This window comes from Aythya marila, assembly GCF_965140915.1.
Source record: "Aythya marila genome assembly, chromosome: 3".
Taxonomy (NCBI): domain Eukaryota; kingdom Metazoa; phylum Chordata; class Aves; order Anseriformes; family Anatidae; genus Aythya; species Aythya marila.
The window spans coordinates 49,982,375-50,004,388 of record NC_139044.1 but is presented as its reverse complement, the minus strand read 5'-3'; the positions used below and the strand labels follow the sequence as shown (position 1 = coordinate 50,004,388).

Sequence of the window (22,014 nt, the reverse complement as noted above, 5' to 3'; positions counted from 1 at the left end):
GGAAAATATCCTTATATAAACCCTCCTATATTTTGAATTCAGGAAGTGTTTGCTCTAATTCTGGAATTTATACTGATGAGAGTTGATGAGAGTCTCAGGTTACAAGATAATGTATAATATGGGACAAAATTGGAAAATGACACATAAACATCAAACTACATAGCTAAAAACTAGATAATGCAGCATATGCAAAGCTGGAGTAATGCTTTTATGGAGATAAATAGTGCATAAAAAGTTTAAAGATATGCTAAACAGTACTTTCTCAATATTATCTAAACTATATGTAGAAATATCTGATTTATACTTTTGTGTTAATAAGTATGTGCAAGAATGTAAGCGAATTGCTTGCCTCTAGTTTCAAAGTCTGACCTAGTTCATTTATACCTTTGACTAAAAAAAATACTGTATGCAGCACTTTATGAGAAACAAGACCAAACTGACCAGGTTTTTCTTATTTTAAATGTAATGAGCTGATTAAATGTATATACTGTGTTAATATAACAAGAAATGTAAATAGAAAATGGTAAAAAAGTTTGTCAGTTTTGATAACAAAAGATAGCAAGAGGAGTAAGAGTTGCTTTAAGGCCACCATGTCTTGCAAATACTCTTTGAAGGCATACACCACGCTGCACACTCTTGTTTATTCCAGAGCTCTCTCTTTGTGCAGTGTTGGCACTTAGATGCATTTATGCAATAAGCCCAAAGATGGAGTGAGAGAGTCTTTTATAACACTTTAATAACTCAGTAACAAAACTAACTTAAATGAAGTAACCCCTGAGTAGGATTCAGTTAATAATGAATCATGTACACCAGCAGCTGAATTAAATTTATTTAAAACAAATAAATAAATAAATTCATCTGGGAGATGCCTCACTTAAAAGAATTGGACAGAGTCCACAGACCTAAATGAAGAGGAAAAGATTTATCAGCTGGCTCCCTTAGGAGAAACAAAGGTGATGTCCAAGTTCACCAAATTGTTGTCTCTCTCCTTGCTTGGGTACATATTGTGTCTTCTAGGGAGGGGTAGACGGTAGCAACTAACAAAGCTGGAATTTACTGGACCCCAAATGAGTGAAACACTGTACCTTCTGGCAAACACTATTACTTATCCTGTTCTGTTCTGACCTATCTTTGAACTCTGGGACAGCTGAGCTTATTTGAAGCAAGATAAGGAAAGCACACAGGAGTTCAGCAAGCAAGACTAAATACTGTCTGGCACAGATGTACAGCTGTCTCACGGGGCACTTGGAGCAGCTGAGATCCAGTTGGAAAAGGATGTGCTCTATGGCCCTACCTTCAAAACCTCAGCAAGCAAATGCTTTGTTAAATTCCAAAAAATTGCATTAGGCCCTTTATGTAATAAAGCCCTGGTGGTGAGCCCCAGTGCTAGCATAGACACCAAAAGTCTGTGAGATACATGGTCCGTCCTCTCCCAAAACACTAGAAATGTTACAGGCTGTAACAAGTACAAGTACTAGTAACTAGTAACTAGTACAAGTACTGTAACTAGTACAAGTAACTAGTACAAGCTGTAGCTATCAATGCACTATGTGTTACCAGTGTTATTCCTACCTGCTAGTAAGACTAACCTAGATAACTCTGTTTCTGTCTCACAATATGCATGCTTTTAGCAAAGCAGCCAGAGAAATCTCCATCACCAAATCCAGGAACATTGCCTCCTTCCCAACGTTTGGTACAAATAATTGAGATAAAAAATCTCTTTACCTTCCAGGGGCATCTCCCTTTTCATCAAACCAAACTTCTTCTCCAGAAACACCGATGAATGTGGACTTCAGGAGAAACTCCAACAGCTTGCTGCCGTCAATTGGCTTCATAGCATCACACAGCCCAATGTGTCCAGGACAAAGTGAATGATGCATATTTTGGAGTCCGTGAGCCATAGCATATATAGCATTGATGACAAATCCCATTTTACTGTCCTGAACATAGTTTTCTTCTAGGCTTTCATTGCCTATGTTTGTAAAAAAAGAAGTTATAAACAAAAAAGGAATGTCAAATAACAGGAAATATGAAAAAAAAAAAAAACAGTGAGAAATAAAAAAGGGATCTCTTATTTCTCTTATAAAGTTTTAGATATTTAAAAAACATAAACAAGGTGCCAGCAAGGAATTAAAACAGTAATTAAAAAATGAAATAAAGTGAAATTGGCTCTTCAGAAAACCCCATTTTAATCAAATTGTCAGCTTTAATTTGTTCATTCTGGAATTTTTTGCTTGTCATTCCACAATGTTATTTATGGATAAAAGGGTTAAACAGCCCAGCATCAGAATTACACATGTAATCTGGTACAACTTTTGTAAGCAATTTGCTTAAAGTTTGATTTTTTGGCACATTTGAATGTTGTTTTTTTTTTTATTTTTTTATTTTTTTTAGGGCTAAGATAGCAGTGTCTATTTCAGTGTAAGCAAGCAAACAATGTAAATCAGCATCACTTCTCAAGTTATCCGAAATAATCATGGTAGATAAAAGTAGTAGTAAGCGCACCAATTTGGGATTGCTACAGAAAGCCATACAAAGTTGGTCACACTAAGAGACATTTTATGTAACTGCGGCTTAGAAGATCCGGCCTGAGCTGGCATTGATGTCTCTGTCCATTGATTAGGAACAATGTGGCAGTGAAGGCTTTCCCTTTTCAGCCCTGATCTGCTGACATTCAGGCCCTGCCAGAGGGTGCCATTTGTGGCTGTATTCCAAGCCAGGGCCCGCCGAGGCCGGGCCGTCCCCGGGTTTCCCGTCACGAGCTGCTGGATGCTGCCAGCACCAACCCTGAGTCACAGAGGACCTGAACCGCATGGGTCCTGAGGGCGTAAGAAACCTCCCTGCTTTGTTTGCTTTCCCCTGAGTCATCCTATTTCAATATGCTCAAAACTGCAAGATGCTGTCATCTGTAGGCCTCCCACGTTACGCAGTGTTAACAGGCGTTTGCAACCCAGTCTCTGGTACTTTGTCTAAGTAACACCTTGTCTGTGCTAGGAAAGTAGGATGTGTGAGAGACTAGGTGTTAACTGACACTTCTCAAAGCCAGGTTGGAGAAGGTAGCTGTCATTTTCATATGAAGAAAAGAGGAAAAACTACAAGTTCACTGAAACTTTCAAGTTAAAAAACAGTTCCTTCTCCCAATGTAGATATCGTATGGCTTTCAAAGCAGGTAATCAAGACAATCCTTACATTCATCATTGGAAAAGACTCTGATTTGGGAGGTCTTCTCCATTTGTTTGCCAGAAAGGTCATCTGGGGATTAGCACAGATTCTGGAGAAAGGGATTTCTAGGTTTTGTTTGCTGGGTTTACCTTGTGCAGGACATTGGTTGCAACTGGGCAAGGAAGTCCTGCTTCAGTAGCTATTTTCCAGATGAGCAGAGCATAGCAAGCAGTTGTGATGGTGAAGAAAGAAAGCATTATGAAAATACACATAATCTGACTGACTGGGTTCTTATGCTCCTCACACTGAGATGCACTCACTGCCAGCACCACCAAACAAGGAGCAGCCAGATAAATATTTCCCAGAGGCAACATATCTGCCACTTTCCTAGCAGGAAAAGATTCGTAACTCCCATTCAAATCACACCCCATTCAGAACCATGTTATAGAACACAGTGAAAATAGAAACCTTATATGTACACTGACAGAATATTTAACCAGGGAAACAAACATTATGGCACTGCATGTACTACTCACTTACAGTACGTATGACGTAGTCTAGACATTTGTTCCCCAAACTAGTTTATGTGTGGCCTGAATATATTATCTCCAGGTGTGATTTATCTGCTGATTAGTCCCTTAGGACTAACACAGTGTGAATTTACCACTGCTTCTGCCTTCTTGTAGAGGAAAATGAATGTAGAAAAATGAATGTGTTCTCCATCCTGACATGAAAGAGAGGTGGAAAGCCCCTGAACTCAGCACTGCAGTTCTCTGCCATGGTAGCCTCTTGATGGCCAGCGGCTGAAGAGATCACAAAACGACCGATAGGTAGAAATGGTTTTCTACCTGACAGTTTATCTGAGATGCCTTCCTAATTTCTCAATTAATGAAAAAAGTAGAGGAACATACACTTCAGTGACCCTTTCAAGAGATAATGGCAGTATCCATATACTTCTCCTGAGACGAACATTCAGACGGCTGCCAGAGGTAGAAACGTTTTAAAATGAGACTATTTTCCTCAAGTATGTATGACCTCAGCAAACCACAGATTTGGTTTCTCGTATTTCAATATAATATACATACCTCCTAAGAGAATAAATATTTGATGGTGGAAGGATTTGCTTTTGACTAAGTAGGAGTGAATAGCTTGCATTGAGGCTTGAAACGTAGCCCCACACTGCACAGGTGACTGCCTTTCTGCACTTGCAGAAAAAGTTGCACTCTAGTGGAAAGTAACAAAAGAAACCTCATCTGGTAATGAATTGTCCACAGATCAGTAATATAAAATTCCCTATGTGCAAATAAGCTGTTTCACAGTAAATTCACCGTGAGAAGTCATGCTTTATCTAAATTTAACTTCCTGCTGGCAAAATCCAATTTATTTCATTTTCACCATTACAAGTTATTGATATACTCATGTATTTGGGCTTGTAAAAATTCACTTATGACAATAAGTAAGAACTGCTTTTTTAAGAAAGTGAGATCATGTAATTATGTTTAGCCAGAGATAAAATACAGGAAATCAATGATCAATTACACTTTCACAGGGCAGCTTTTTAAGAAATGTGAGAAATATATATTGTTTGTTATGGGCCTTATCTATAAAGTTACTATTTTTCCCCTAATGTATCTTTGAAAAGAGCAAAGCAGAATTCTGGACTGTGAAACTTTAACTTCTCCTCTCTCAAAAGTATCACTGATCTGCAAAAACTAACCTGAACACTAGGGTGAATTAACATTAAAAATAGGAAAGTATTTTGCTACCTTTCTTATTTATTTATTTTTTCAAGGGACTTTAGTTTTTACTAAGCAAAGGAAAACTGTAAGTCATGTTAGTACCAGATTAATTGAAATCACTTGAATTAGGCCATTACCTTTAGGAATGACATTGAAGCATTCAGGTGTCCTGAATTTCACACTTATTTTTGTATTGGATACAATGCAAATATTTCTTTAATGATTTCCTTTAAACAGTTCCCAGAAACAAATTGTGAGTCTTTCCTTTTACTGTAATGTGCCTCAAATGTAACTAATATTATCTTCATATACTAGGTACTTACGAGGAGCTGAATGTAAAACAACCATGAATATAGTCTAGTGCCTTTGCTGTGTAGTAGGTGTGGGACTATCAGTATTCTCGAGAGCAGAGAGAGTACTCATACAATCTCATTTGATACACTGAAATTAAGAAAAAATATACTATCAAATGAGGGCTAAAAGTGATGTAAACTTTAAGGTAGAAGGTAAAGACAGGAAAAGCCTATACTAATATTCAACAAGAAATTAAGCACGAATGATTACTTGTTTGTGGTCCTCAGAAAGGTTAGGGCAGGAAGGAATTTGGGATGGAAAGAAATGTAAAAACATTTTGGTTGGAGAATCGGATCAATACCTAGCCAGTTGGTAAATTTTGAACAAATATGCACATTTGATAAAGAACACAGTCTGTTCACAGATGACTCTTGATTAGAGTAAAAAGCCAAAATCTGTTGAATAAAATTGTTATAAATGCTAATGTTTGATCTGGAATAAGCAGATATTTTTATAGTTTGTTTCAGACTCCAAAACGAACTGTCAAATGCTGAATATTTAATATCATATAAAAATATATTTTGTTCTCTTAGTCCAGTTATTAGCTATTATCAAAGCTATTGTCTTTTCTGGCAGTCATGACAGAGGGCTGAATATCTTATAGATGGTATACACTGCCTTCTTCAATTGTAGTGATCCTTCCCAGGACTGAAATGTTTTGTGGGTAAACCATATGAGATTTTAGCTTTATTGCCAGTTGCATGGTGGGGGGCTACATTCAATACGAGTGCTCATTTAAGCAAAGAAATTATTTTGGAAGTACAACCAGGGCTAAATTTCCCTGGGAAGATGAAAAAAAGAAATCTGCCGTACTTGGGCTGTGTGCAAAACAACCTGGCACAAAGCCACGCCAAAGAGTGAAGAGTGCTTTCCCGACAAGATGCCAGGCAGCAGATCATGGTAACTCCATGATCTGGTAGAGTGGTACCTAGGTTTGCAGCAAATGTCCCCATGTGTTGGAGAAATTGTGGAGGCAGATTTCCCATCCTCTCTTTCAGTCCCAACATACACTGCCTTACCAATGACTCCAAGCAAACATGACCATCTGGCTCTGTACAAGTCTGTGAGTGATATAACTTGCCCTTGGCAAATAACAGAAGTCACATATCTTGCAGTGTCTCATAAGAGAAGACCTGACAAACTTGGACCACACCAAATTTGTGCCATAGAATCTTGCAGGGAGCAGGGCAGAAGGCCAACATACTGCAAAGTTAGGTCATTTCAAATCTGGGTCCCCAACAGCAGCAGCTACATATTATTTTGGCAACTAAATGGCACATGAAAGGTGATGAACAGACTTAGCTCAGTGTTGTTGGTTGTGGCTTTTTTTTTTTTTTTTTTTTTTTTGATGAATTTTAGGATATTTGTCTCCTTGGAAAAAATAGGGCACTCTTATTTGGATGCATAACTGTCTAATTAGAGCTTTATCTTTGGACATAGAGGAGAGAAAAAGCTATTAATTCTACATTTCTCTTTTGTCACCTATTCCCTGAATATTTTTTCTTTATCAGGATGATTTTATCTTGTTCTTTATCAGGTTATTAAGAGACAAATTAAGATTCTATTAAATAACTTTTGCAAAAGGCTTCTTTTATTTAAGCTCATTTGGCATTATGGATTCAGGTATTTTACAAATATTGCCAGTTCTTTCTTTCTCACATTCTATTTATAACATCTCTTATGTTATCTAACAACAAAGATAACAATATAATTGTTTAACAAAATTCACCTTAAGGCATTGCAAAATGGGTACTAAAGATTATAATGCCTCTAAATGTAATTAGTATAGAGATGATGTGTTCGCAACCTGCACACTAAATGGCTTTCTCTGCATATCATCTTTTTAAAAACAAATGCATTCTGTTCATTAATATTATATGGCAATGGAATCTGAATAAAATCTTCATCTATTGGTGGTATAGAGAGGAATTTGTTGACTCCACTGCTCTCATTAAGTCCAAATGTAGTCAGAGCTAAGAAGTCAGATTCATAAAAGTTATTTCTTGTATACAAAAACATCCAAATGCCCATATGTTTCAGCCCACAATCAAATAAGCAGCTACAAAAAAAAAAAAAATCTGAAGTTGTTTTCAAAAGTAACTGTCTGTTATCCAGGCAATTCCAGCTGTAGCTGCCTGCCTGAGAAGGAGAGGCCAGTAAGTGTTAGTGAGTTATCAGAACAGGTAATTGTGGATCAGGGCTGCAGGCTTTGCTTAGATTATTGTAATGGACTATCTCAATGACCTTGGTGGCTCTATGTAAAGCTAATGCAACTGCTGGAAATTTGTGGAAAACTGATTTTGTTTGTTTGTTTCACCAACCAAAAATAGGCTAAGAAAATAAAAGGCTTTTTTTCAATGTGAATTTAAATATTACTTGCAATTTTCATGAGACAGAATGATAGACTGTAAAATTTGCCACGGACCATAATAAATGTTTCATTTAACCTAAAACAGATAATCCTATCAGAGTAAATTATTGTTTCAAGTATGGTTTCTGCCCCAGAAAGCAGCTCTTTTATTGTTTTCAAACAAAAGCAGACCATATGTGTAATGGTCACTTCCCACGTTGATGTCCATGTGTTTGCAGCAGGGAGGCAAGTTCTAGAAGTAGCTAAATACAGAGAGATGAGAGGGTCCTGCCTGATAGGACACACAGGAAGGATGGTAGAAGAGCTATCAAAAAGACACAAGATAAAACAGGTAATTGATTCCCATTGTAATGTAAACTATTTGTTTGACTGGATGAAACTCTACTACTTGTCAGGTAAGGGTCAGGAAGGAAGTATTATTTAAGAAAATGGATCTTTCCCTAACTGCCTCCTGTCACCAATCTATACAAAACACTGCAGTGCTCTCAATAGAATAGCAAGTGGCTCTGCCGTTTGACAAGAGTACAGGAAGCTTTCACCAGGTAAAAGAGGGGGAATATCTTACAATGTGAGGGTTTGATTTGAAAACACACCAAAAACATTGGAAATTTTACAGTACTAGTGAAGCAATAAATGGAGTTCACAGGGTTGCAGACTTCATTTTCAGGCTGTCATTAAATCAGAAGGGTTTCTCTTCCATTCTTCAAATGTTTCGTATTTCCCCAAGCAAAGAGATTCTGTTCATGCAATTATATTTAATGTATTTTTTCTTTCCCTGAAAAGCTAGGATACGATTAGTTACCAGTTGAGATACCCTGCTATTTTCTTTCTGAGCACAAGGAAACCTACAGGTCTCCCGCATACTACTGCTACACCTGGTGAATGTTGCCTTTTAATTGGGATTGGTATATTACTAGTTTTAGATGAAACTACAGAGAAGTGAAAACAATTCAAAGGCCAAGGCATTAACTGGATGCTGACTGCAGCAGCAAAGTTAGACAAATAACTAATAACTTTTTTCTTCTCCTGGAATAAAGCTGATCTGGTGAATATATGAGGGTCTCTTTTTCCTTCCTTTCACCTATGTATCTTTCACGGATATCAACTCAGTCACTAAAGGAAACCAAAATAAGAATTCAGCCATCAAGAGGTGCAGGTTCCTCTTTGGTTTAGATGTCTAACACTTAAACTTTAAAAGATCAGTCCCATTTTTAGACACACTATACACCATTGTTGTCTTCAGCTTCCCTGCCTGTTTTTGTGAGGATGCCACATTATCCTTCAGTGTTCAAAAAGACGTGTCTTCCTTTTGTCTCTCCCTGTGTGTTAGAAGCAGTAGGGAAATTTTTAATTAAATTTACTTTCTTGGTTCTCCATATCACGTTATGTAAGCACATCAGGGCTTTAAGAGCTTAGTGTCAAAGACTCTAGAATGAAGCTGGCATACACTAATACAACAGTGCCACAGTGAAGCTGAAATGTTATGAGGGGAAATGTCTGCACAAGCTGCTGACTCACTCATTAATCAGATGCAGGAGAGTCTCAGAGTCACTAGGCTCTGGGCAGGGGACTGAGCAGTGCTGCCAGCCCTGAGATGATGCTGAACTCACAGGTCCAGCCCATACACAACACAACTTAGGAGCAAAACAAAAGGAAACAGATCTCCTAACTGTATTTGTCTTCCACAGTCTGCAAACTTTGCTAAGCAGGCACAGGAGCCTGAAGCTCCCTTCCCCTCCCTGCCTTTTCTGCCTCTCTCTATGGACATCTAGACTCTCACACAGCCATATCACTCCAGGAAAAGCAGATTTAAGATGTAAACACCAAGTGACAATGCACATAACTCATGCTCACACTGTGGGAGATGACAAACCCGTGTTCCAACGTGCCTGTGCCCAAGAGAGCAGAGAGAACTTTCCTTTTACATCTCCTCTTTACTGACCCACACAAGCTATGCAGAAGATGAGACTGTCATTTCCCAAAGGCTGGCTGCAGCTTCACGCAAAGAGGAAGTAGAGCCATGCCTGATGTCTGTACGTGACAGTGCTCGGGTGAGCAGGCAAGCATGCCTGGGTGAGATATTATACATTCACTGACACTTCCAGATGATGTGCAGCACTACAGCCTTTCTTTGGCTTTGGGAGAGGCTAGGGGGAAGCTGGAGACCTCTGAGCAGCTAGCAGCATGACTGTGCCAGCACTGCGTCACTGGAGAGGGAGGCAGGGGAGTGAAAAACAGGCCTGCAGTGGAGAAAAAGATCCTTTTCCCTTTCTCCATAAATCTGCATTGCCTGCCCCCTCTCTTGTGTTGGCTAGCAGAAAAGAGAGGGCTCAAAAGGAAATATAGTGTGCTACCTAAGGGCCATGCTAACAGCAGAGCTGCCTGCATAGCAGCCACACCAGGAGAGGGCTGCCCATGGCAAGGTTGTTGCTACCAGTAAGAGCTAAAAGAACCTGGTCACACACAAACACACACACACACAAAATAAAAAATAAAAAATAATAAAAAATAAAAAATAGAACTTTCTCTACAAGTTAATGAATATGGCACGTGGTGTTAAATACAGGTCTGGAGATAAATCCTTACACCAGATGGCTTGAGAGAAGCTCAACAGCCTAATAAAGCTTCTGCTGGGGATGACAGTATGGCCCAAAGCCTCTCTGTTTCTTCCTTCTGGGCTAAAATTCTGTTGATGTTAAGAATTTTACTGAAGAAAAAAATTAGGGTATATGGCCATATGAGGATGACTTGCTATTCTTTCTCCTCTAAACACATCTGCAAGGCAGTGTTTGAAACCTCTTCTGACACGACTGTACATATCCACTCCTATAAGCTGTCAAAGACCTAACAGGAAATCTTTGCACTGCTTCTCTTTGTTCCTAGCTTTTAGTAGAACGACCATCATGAAATAGCTCTGCAGTGATGACTGGTTTTTCTTAATGAAACAGACTGATAGATGTGCAGACTATAGCTCAGTGAAGGGAAAAAGAAAAACAGGCTCCCTTAGCCCCCCCAGCCCCCCTCAAATAAAAAGGATCCATGCTCATGACCTCTGAGTGCGTTCTTGCGAGGCAATCAGCTTAAGAAATTTAATTCACATAATGTTCAGTAGTGAAGGAACATTACCAAAAATTGACAAGAAGGTTAATTTTTAAGGTTATTGATTACCCCATTTAGGCTATTATCTTAATTCTAGTACTTTGGAATTAATAGACTGGAAAACAACAGAAGAAAATACTTGTATTTATTTGAGATAAATCAATTTCTGTATCTTGGACTCCCAGGTAAACACAAGTCAGATTTTTTAGCATCAGTTCAAATGGTTTGAAAAGAAATATTACTTTGTATTTATGTGCTACCTGTTTCGTGGCAGCCAAACTGTGACAATACATACAACTGCTACAATGCATATAAAATAATGAACTTTCATTTTTATGCATTTTCTAATGATGATGATTGGAATTAATTCTATCATGAACAGAGTGATCTGTAGATACTTAACCTACTCAATGGTTAGAAAAACATCTATATGTGGCCCTTCTACCTTCTGGTCATTCATCACCAAATAAAATACTGTGATCAACTACTGGAAGACTCATGGAATTGTCCAGAAATCTGGCATGAAATTATAGTGGCTTATTAATACCTACAGTCAAAACCCAAATGGAATGAATGATCAGATTCAAGCCTTAAAACTAGAAATCAATAAAACTCTACTTTCAATTCTGATCTTGGGGAATTCATCAAGTTAGAAGGAGTTTAGGCTTAAAAAAAAATCTGCTCTAATGCAGATAGTTAGGACATTAACACCGTGCTTGTTAATAACACTAATTGACGTGTTTATTAGAGAAATAGGCAACATAGGAGATAAACTGAAGTGATTCCAGTGCCTTTCTTAGAGACAGACAGTAATTATTATGAGAGCTTGACAAATAATTATTATGATTAATTTGTTTTTCTTAAAAGCTGGACTGCATACAAACTGCCTGCAAAATGACCACAGCATGTTCTATTATTTATTCAAGATTATTATTTAACTTCTACAGCAAGTCATTATTTCTCAGCTCCTATTTTAATTAGAAATGAATATTTCATCTTATAAGCAGGAATAATATATGCAAGCAGACTTTTGTTGTTGTTGTTCCTTGATTGAATGGTTTGTACATGTAATCAGCAAAGACACTGATTTCAAATCCAGCTATAGTATCTGAAATCCATCTTATTATTTCACTAACTGACTAAAATTTAATGCTGACAAAGATATTTGAGCAGGCAAGCTCAACCTATGATTTTATATTACATATGCAATAACAATTGCTTTAATGGAAGATTCACAAACAGTATGAATGGAAAGGAGGCCATTTACCCCATCTGATCCAAAACAGACCATACTCTGATCAGGCATCCCAGTCCCCCCATCCCAAGACATTCTTTGACTGCTTTTTTTTTGTTTGTTTGTTTTGTTTCAAGTCTTTTATTTTCTTATGTCCTGTTTCTTGACAGCAATTCAATTTGTTACTCCTACTGCATATTCTATAGTTGTTTCTGTCATTCCCAGTCCAACCATAACCTGTCTCTGAGCCCCTTTTTCAGACTCTGCAGGGTTCCACGAATGCCCTCAATATGCTCTCAAAGCCTCAGGCACCATTTTAATATGATTAGTTATTATCACAGAGACCTTGAATGCATCTGCTTTTCTTGCTTTCTTTACAAATTGCTCAGCTAACTTCTTCCTCTAATGCCATCCTGGATCCTGACACAGGCAGGATTCTACAGAGAACATTTTCTAAATGACCTGTGGAGAAACGATTTAAAAAAAAAAAAAAAAAAAAAAAAAAAGGTAAAACAACCTTCAGTTTTCCCCTCTCCCTCAGGTAACTATGTAACTATGTAACCTTGCTGCCTTACTTGCATACTCCATTAAAGACATATTTAGAACTACTATTCTTAACAGGTCTGTTATTTGGAACAAGTCTAGCAGATAATGACTTGCTGCTACTCTTACAGGAGGCAGGAATGAGCACACAAAATCAAAGTCATTTAGAAATCTAAAGAAATATTTGCAGATTTTGATGTTATTTGGCTAGATCAATCATGATTTTCATCATTAATAAATGAAATTGTTGAGTCAGATGCCCTTACAGATATCCTATTATAGCATACAGAGAAGGAGCAATCGAAAAGGACAGGAAACAGGACTGATTAAATTTCAAGTGTCATGCTATTCATACAAAGCCTGAGACTTTATCTGCAAGAGGAAGACAAAACTCAGTAATTGTGCTGCAGCTTTCAGAACATTAACCATCCTGGATACTTAAATTAGGAACCTGAATACATACTCAGGCAACTAATTAATTGATGTGATTAATACCTGAACTTCTCTAGTTGCTGTTGATTTCTATGGGAATTACGGGAGATCAGTGCCTTCAAAATCAGGCCAATTTATCTAGGTCTCAGAGTGTGCACTTCAGGAACCTAATTTTGAGCATGTTCATCAGAAAATGCAGACTCAGAGCAGAAAACAAGCAACTTTCATATAAAACATAGAAGATATTACCACTGAACAGGGCAAAGAAGTAAACAAGAATCCAGTATCATTATATGTTAAATATTCTACACCAGTACAACACACAAACTACTAATCACAGTCTTTACATTAGGGTAGAAAAATATGATGCAATAATGAAATACATGTTATTCTTTAACCTGTTCTCTCTGAAGATCTCTGCTCCAATCTGACATGGAGGTGGCAAAACAGAAAAAAAAAATTGCACAAACTATTCTGAGTTCATTGATCTAGACCTGTAAATAACTAAGTTTTAGTTTCCAGTTGTCAGTATATGGGCATGAGATCCTCAGACTGTCAAAGGTGTGGGTCAATAATACATGTTAACATTGGGCGAAGTACTTCATACATGGTAGGAGACTCTGTGGCTGGCAGGCACAGAGTGGCTGGCCTAACAGATCTTTTCCTAATTTAAATTCCAGTGGTTCTGTGTGAGTCTGAAGAACAGTCAGGAGAGGTACCTAATATTTATCAGCGTTAGGGACTGATCACAGCCCCCATTCCCCATTCTCCTGTGCCGCTCAAGTAGAGGAGGTAGAGGAGGGTGGATGGGCGACAGTGTTTCTGGTTGTTTTTTGTTTCTCACTGCTCTAGCTTGATAGTAATAAATTATATTAATTTCCCTCTGCTGTGTCCATTTTGCCTGTCACAATAATTGTTGAGTGATCTCCCTGTCCTTATCTCAACCCCTGAGCCCTTTCCATTGTACTTTCTGCCCCTTTCCCACAGCATATCTCTCATTAGCCAGTACTAGTGGTTTTCTTTTTTCTTTTATTATTACCATGAAGAAAAAAAAAACACTTTTTCCTCATTTCTGTTCTTAACATTAAGGTGGTATTAAGAACACCATCGTTAACTTACCATGAATAAATTAATGTGAACACCAATGTGTATCACTAAATTCCCCGCATTTACTGATTATTTTTTTATTTTATTTTAAATACACCATTTCCTCACACAAGAAACCTCTTGTTTGTGGGACTGGCTTCCTAGGACCACAGTGTTGCATGCTGATTTGTGGACTTCACATGTGCTAAGTAACTGCTGCCCACCCAGACAAGGCTGCAGCCCTGCAGCCACAGTTGCTCTCAGAGACTGCTCTTGTTTCCTGCGATCACAGGCAGCTGCTGCAGCTGCTCTGGCACTGGGGATGAACAAAGTGGCCTCAGCTACCCTAACCAGAACCTAGCTGGATCATATTATAATTTAGCAGAGCACACTCACAGTTTTCTTTTTAAATTAAAGGTGGGTTTCAAATGCCTGGTAGAGATATCCAGATATTTCCTTGCAACTCTTGCAATATGCAGTGCATTAGTCACACATGCACAGATCGCAAAGATCCACTATATTTTGCCCTTAACAAGCTGACTGGACATATGCCCAGAGTTGTGTTTAAGTACCGTATCACAGAAAAAAATTCATTTTAAAGCAAAGCTAAGATTAGAAGCTTCTGAGTGACGTCTGCACAAGGACAATGCAGCACTGATTAGTAGCGAACTAGAGCTAAGCAAATCAGAAGACAAAATAAGTGGGCCTAATCTTTATTCATGCATTTAAAAAAAAAAACAGAAGCTGGTCTTTCAGATCTGAAAGAATTTCAAAAGCATTTATTTTAGTGCACCTCCTTTTTTCCTCAGTGTAGTCAGATATGACAATGCAGCAAAAAAAGGTCTATCTAGCCCAGCCAAACCCAAATTACTAAAGTACCTGGCATTTCATAAGAAAACTGGTCCTTGTGATGTGAACTCCTAGACAAAATAAGCCTGGAAAAACAGGCAGAACAAACTGGCTTTTTCAGAAAGTAGACGACACACTGCATAGCATGCTGCATAGAGTACTTTTGCTTTGAAGGGAATAGCCCTAAGTTTCTGTCCCTGTAAAGCTAAGTTTGAACCAAGAACTAAATTAAAGGTTTGAACTTGCAGGTTCCTCCAAAGTTACTTTCTACTATACAAATCATAAAAATCCAAGCTGAAAGATACCTCTGGAAATCATCATCTCACACCTTGCTGTGCTGCAGTAGCCCTCTCTGGCTCAGTCAGTAGCCTAGCCTAGCTCAAGAAGCTGTTTTCATTATTTTTCCCTAGTTCCACACTGGCAGAGTTCTTCACTTCCCAGGTCCTCCCAGTATGAGTGGAAAAGCAGCAGGTTGTTCTGGCAGCCCTACTCTTTGGAGCATGCATCTTCCATCAGATTATTCTCCTTATGGATATGAGTATAGTTTATTCTAGTAGGAAGACTTGTAACTTTTATGGTTCACGTTTTAATACTCCAGCTCATAATTTATTGTTCTTTACACCACAGTTCACCCAAGATCTATTAAGAGGACCTTGTTCATTTTAAGAATTCTATTGCCTATTTTTCAGCAAATATCCTTGTGCACAAAGAGTCTCTCTGGGCTGCAGCCAGACGTGTGAGTGGATGGGTTCACACCTACACATTAGATCCTGCTGTATCTCCTTTGCACCAGTATTTATGGAGTAATGAATGTAATGGAGTATGAAGTAAATAATGAAAACCTGTAAAACTGCTAGCTGAGTTTAACAACTTTCCACCTCCAGGTAAATGAGAAAAGGGAAGAAACAATCTAATAAAATACCAGGAGGGTTGACAGAAGGCAGCTGGCCTTGTTTTCTGATCAGTTACTGTTATTATTTCATCAGGTTTATTTACAGATTTGGTTAAATGCTTATATCTAGGGTAATTGGTCTGATGTGTGAACTGCACAAAAAAATTGATTTCTAGGAAAAAGTCAATTAATTTTAATTGCGCCCTTTTGTCCTCCCGACACTGCAGATACAAGTTCAAAGCATCTGTGACAGTCTGAGCAGCCAGGAGTGCCCCTGTCACTCTTCAGGCACAGCAGACAAGAGCACAGAGGAGGCACCAGGGAGCATGATTCATATGTCCTGTTCCTTTGCAGCTCCGTCGGTTTACTCATGTAATGGAGAAGGCTGAATGTCACAAGCCTACCTGAGGACTGTTTTAATCCCAGAAGTGGGAACTTTGACTGTTAAAATCCACAATGGGAAATGTACGTGTAAATATTAGAGTGAGAAAACTTTTGTGATATCCCACTATAGTACAAATATGTTCTGTAAACTGTCTTCTGTACTGTTACAGGGGCATACATATACTATTCTTTTCCTTTATTTGATGATGATCTCATTTTTTTATGGATTCCAAACAAAGAAAAATAGATATTGTGATTCTATTTTGATTGACAGACTGGTTAAAATTTTTAGAAATATAGAATATTGGATAAATGAAGCTACTTTCTTCAAAAAATAAGCTGGGAGCAAATGAACAAAAACCTGACTTCAGGTAATGTCTTCTCTTAATTATGCCTATGATTTATCACATATATGGACATTATTAAACTTCCTCCTCTTTAAACCTTAAAAGCCATCTGTTACTTTGTCTGGGAAATAATATAAGCCTCCAGCTCTCCTGTCTTATCTGCTTTAAAAAAGCCTTGACTAAAAAGTGTAGCAGCCATAGTTCTTTCAGATAAGTTGTACTTAATATGCTTCATTATAGGTGCCCAAGAGATTGAGATCAGAGAGTTTTGACCCCTTCTGTGCGATGAAGCTTAGATCTCCTGCCTTATACTGAGAACATAAAAAAAGAACTTCAGCTGCTTCTCTACTCCAGAGTATAAAAGTATGATAGAAATCCAAAGCAGTGGTTAGGAAGGGTGAGTCAGGATACATAAAGTACAATAGATCTTGAAGAAGTTATGATATGTCAATAGCTTGATTCTATTGCTATATGAGGTACTGTGTGAGAGAGCTTTATAGGATTAAAGGAATTTTCTCAGAGAAGCACCTATGGACACCTCTGACACAGCAGAATGAGTTCTAATAACATCTGCTGGATTTAATTTGCCCAGTACACAACATAGCCTTAGACGTTCTGAAAACTACTCACATCAGCTCTCAGTAGAAAAGCATTAATGCTTTCTGCAAAGGATAGAAACAATCAAGTACATAGCCCAAAGTGTTTTGCTAACTGATATGAGAAAATGAGGGCTCCATGCCATCTCATATAAAATAATCAAAACTAAAATTGGTCTTGAGAAAAAGTTCATGATGAAGACAAGTTCTGAAGTTCCTGAGCTACCTTCCAGCCTGAGTGATTATGTAATTCTGTGACTTTGGCTGCACTCAATCTGATTGCTTGTCTTTCTCTTGTACCCAGACAAGAATTAGCAGATAAAGCAATCCTTTTGGCATGTCCAAGGTATGAGTAATCATCCAAGGGAACTTGGCCTGCAATCTCCTCTGGAATAAAAAAAAATCTACATTTCTTGTTCTTGTCTGCCACAAATAGGTTCACAGACAAATAATCCTTCTCCTCAAAGATCAATTGAATCAATGAATGAATCATGAATTGCCCACTTTGTTCCACTTCACTCTGTCGAAAAATGTCTGTGCTGATTGCCTGCCAATGTATTTTGTTGTCCCAGCAGATGAACTGCTGTGAGCATAATCTGATGCTTGCATCAGTTCCATAACCAATTTCATAACTGTCTCCTGTGGTGCAGAGGAGTACTCATCCCACCCAGTTCACACAAATGGCAGCCATTGTATTATCTGCCAAGAGGTGAGCAGGCATTTTGTAAATCAGCAGTTAGACCTCCACACAAGTGTTTGAACTGTAGTGAGTTCTACATCCTTTCCATGTATGTGAGAATTGCATTTAACTCTAGTCTATGTGGGCTCTCCAAGTCCAGCAGAGAAACATTTGTCACTGTAGTTTTGTGGGGAGGAAAGGACTTCTATTCAGGTTATTTCTACCAGATCAGAGAGCAGAAAACATCCTAAAGATCTGTTGGAAGGGTGTTTGTCACTTGATAGGTACAGTCTATCACCTAATCTCATTGTCAGCATACAACCTTCAAAATGTTGAAATGCCTGCGTTTGATGAACTGAGGCAAGTTGTGACTGCTGCTTGGAGCAATGCCTGAGGTTGAGCATTAAGGGAACTCAGTGTCAGGTCCATCCTGAGCTAGGTAGCTTCTTAGCATCTCAAATTCAGAAGCAGCTTTTTACTGTTCATGTTAAAATGGACTACTCTGTTCTGACTTTTCATCTAAAGGGTATGAAGAATGTTGTGAAGTTCTAAACCTCCCATTGAGTCAGTGGTCCATACAAAGATGCAGGACATGCTTGGTTTCCTGAAGAATGTAGTTACTAAATGGAAAACAGTGAAAATACATCAGTGGCATAAACAGTTGAAGAAAAGTAACTTGGTACTGGAAGTGGTTTTGGCCTTCTAGAAATCAAAGAATCTACAAGAGAAGATCATACAAAAATCTCTTTACTATTTACAAGAAATATTCTAGGCTTGAATCTAGTTGTGTTGAGAAGAGTATCTTCTATAGCCATGAGAAAGAGAGAGACAGACAGGTAGACACTTCTGAGAGGCATTTGGCTATAACATTAACAAAGAATGAGTCAAAAATAGCCCCCACTCATTTGGCTGCCACCCAAATGGGAAAAGTAGTGTGTTGTTGTTTTTGCTGGTTGTTTTCTTTTTTCTTTTTTTTTTTTTTTTTTTTATTATTATTATACGAAAGAAAGGAATGATCCAAAGGAGCAGGTTGTCTTCTCTTCCCAAGAACTTGTGCTGCTACTACTACATAGTACTAGTATATCCAGATAAAATATTTTGAAAATATGGTCAATTTTTAGTCAGCCCTCAGACTTCATAAATAGAAGGCATTTGGATTTGCTTCCTTCCAGTAATTCTTAGCCCACATAGACTTTTTTTTTCCTTAAAAAAAGAAATTGCATGTACAGAGTTAATTGCAACATGAGAATTCCTGAAGGAGAACATCAGTTTTCTCAGGGACTGAGTGAGAGAATTCAAGTAGTAATTCCTGTCATCAGGGAAGGGCGATTTCTAGGAACTTCTTTTTCCTTGCTTCCTAGAAAGCCTGCAATCCCAAGCTAGTGCTGACTTGTCAGTAATGGTGTGTGAGAACTTGCAAATGCAGCAGCTGTAATTGCTTGAAGTCCTTGCCTATCCATAAATGTTAGAAATTGAACTCCACATTTCAGTGGCAATTCTGAATAAATTACCCAATAAAGTGATTAAGTTGTATATGAGAAAATTATACTGGGCAAGCAGTAATTGAAGATGTTCAACCACAAACTTCATAATTATATTTTCAAATTGTATAGATCCAAGGGTTTTGAATCTTTTTGAATAAGGTAGTTGGAGAAAAACACTCTCATCTCATTTTTTTGTTTGTGGTTGCTCCTAGGGATCCCACTGATGGGTAGCTACAAATACACTATGAACTCTTAGACAACAAAAGTATCTTTTGCCCTTGGTTTTCTTTTACACTAGGTAGCTTCCTGACATGATAACTCTCCAGTGCCTGAAGATGAATCTACTACCTTTGAATCAATTCCTGTTTATACAAAAGTGCAGGTGTGCTGTGTTCTCAGTAATGACTACCAGTGCACTTCTGGAATACAGAACAGATCAGGACCAGACATAATCACGATGTATGCTAATAATGTACATGGAGTTCTGGGAGTACAGGGGACTCAGCTTTTTCCATAATGCAGGACCGTATGTAATTTGTTAAAGGAATACTGATGGCATACTGTGAGATGAGAACGAAAGCTCTCAAATATAATGGAGTTGAGGAGCTCGATACTAGTGTTCAATATTGATAGCTTTCCTGGGGTGATGGAGTAGGACTTTAATTTGTAGTACAACAAGGAAGTCAGAACTTAGTCTGTTGGTACTTTTAATGGATTTCAAATTCTACTGTTTATTATTTATTGAGCAATATGGATTCTCTCCTTCAAATCTGTGCATGGAGACTTCTTTTTGAAGGACAGAAGAGGCGATTCAGACTTTTTCTTTTTTTCTTTTTTTTTTTTTTTTTTTTTTTTTCCAGAGAACTTGTGAAGAGGCCTGTCTCCAAACCTGTGATAGGTACAGAAGGCAGTTTCTTGGTGCTGCCATAGTAGACCTTGGAGATTAAGGCTTCATCAGCAACCATTGGAGCTGCTAGTATTTGGAGTAGCGCTCAACTCTGCAGAAAGGTTAGGCAAAGGTATGTGTGTAGAAAACTGGTGGTACCAGACAGTCACCAGTCAGCTCTGAGCAGTTAAATAAAAATACAAAAAAAAACATTGTATTGATCCCATACTCGCTGGGGACATGCATGTCTCTTGGTTTTATAGATATACTGTTATTAAGAATAGATGCCTTGTAGTGTTTCCCTTTTGTGATCTGAGACTTTTATGAATTTCTCTGTTCTATGTGATAAGCCTGAGGGTTATCAGTGGTTCATCCCCAATTGAACTGAATGCTTTTCAGAAAAGCCTAAGTATCACCTTTTGAAGTTTCACGCAAAAACTTACAGCTTCTAGAGGAGGGAATCAGGGTCATAGAATGGCCTGGGTTGAAAAAGACCCTAAAGATCATCTAGTTTCAACCCCCCTGCTCTCGGCAGGGTTGCCAACCACTACAGCAGGCTGCCCAGAGCCTGGAAAGATTTTTGAGTGCCTGAATTATGACTATTAACTGTCAGAGTTTACCAATCCTTTTGTATTTCTGTAGTGTTACCCAAATGTAACCATTCCGGCCTCTGATACCTGTTGCCTTGAGAAGGACAAAACACTAGGGCAGGCATATGATACCTCTGCAGCAACCTCTCCAATGTCCACTGCCTTCAGCCCTGACATGTCCTCAGACAGATTGGTGTGTTATTGTTGTTTTTTCTCCCATAAAACAACCCTTATTCATTTGTTTGTTTTTCATAAAACAGCCCTTATTGGTTTTGTTTGTTTGTTTTTTCATGAATTTATTTAACTGCTTTTTGTCTCCAGTACAAATTTAGAGTCTATAGCAACCCATGTCTAACAACTCATTTGCATGTTCTGTGAAGAAGTACCCCTTTTAGTCCAGTTTGAACTTGGCACCTGGTATTTGCCTTTGATGAAATGGATGAAAAATGACCACACTGGTGGTCATTTTTGACTGACTAAAGTTCATAGTTTTATAACGAGAAGCTGCAAAACTACCTGTGCTTACAACAGCCACTGAGATTCCTCAAAAAACAGACATTTTTGTAGGATATCAGCTTGAAACTTATTTTTGTTAATGGAATGACCAAAACAAAGCAATTTTAGAAGTAATTTCTTAAGAAAGAAGGCCATGTATTTGCATTGTGTGTCCATCATTCAGTCTCCCCTTTGCAACTTCTGCCCTTGTTGGAGTATATTAGCTTCTTTGTCTGAAGTGAAGCAGTCTCAAAAACAATTAAATATATATAACATGAAGAAACATTTTGGTATAATATGAAATTAATTATTCCTTTAAGGGAAAAAATATCAGTGCAAACTCAATAATTATTTAGCCAGTATGCCTTACCACTAGCCTCTAAGCACCCAGATGTGCCAGCCAGTCAGCATGTCAGACCAATTTTGAGTCAGCCACAATATTTTTGATATGACTCAACTGTAATAAGAGAACTGAGGGGAAACTAAAGGTAATGTGGAAGGTGTTGTTAAAAAGTGCCACTGATGGAGAAGGGAAGAACTAGAAATACTGTGGGCAGTCAGCTCAGGGAGCACATGAAGACCGATGGAGATTAATGTCATCACATAAAGGGGATGGAGATGGAAAGAACAGGACAAAAATCCAGGGGAAGCCAGACTTCATTATTTTTGTTTATCATGGGTAACTTCCTTACTATCAAAATGTACCTTTTTGACTAGAAATGAAATATTTACAAATTACAAACTAAAGGTTTATATTTGTTCCGATTTTTGTTAGAATGTAACTGTTACTTA

General features: G+C 38.1%; 1 protein-coding gene across 2 annotated transcripts in view; it reads right to left on the bottom strand.

Moving 5' to 3' along the window:
• Window positions 1-22,014, bottom strand: part of GRM1 (glutamate metabotropic receptor 1) — a gene marked incomplete at both ends in the record, with an annotated part of 182,539 nt that overhangs the window by 41,760 nt on the left and 118,765 nt on the right. For both annotated transcript variants that reach the window (XM_082757757.1, XM_082757758.1), the window contains one exon: window positions 1,726-1,972. In XM_082757757.1, coding sequence (XP_082613883.1) covers window positions 1,726-1,972 — 247 coding nt within the window. The remainder of the gene's footprint in view (window positions 1-1,725; window positions 1,973-22,014) is intronic.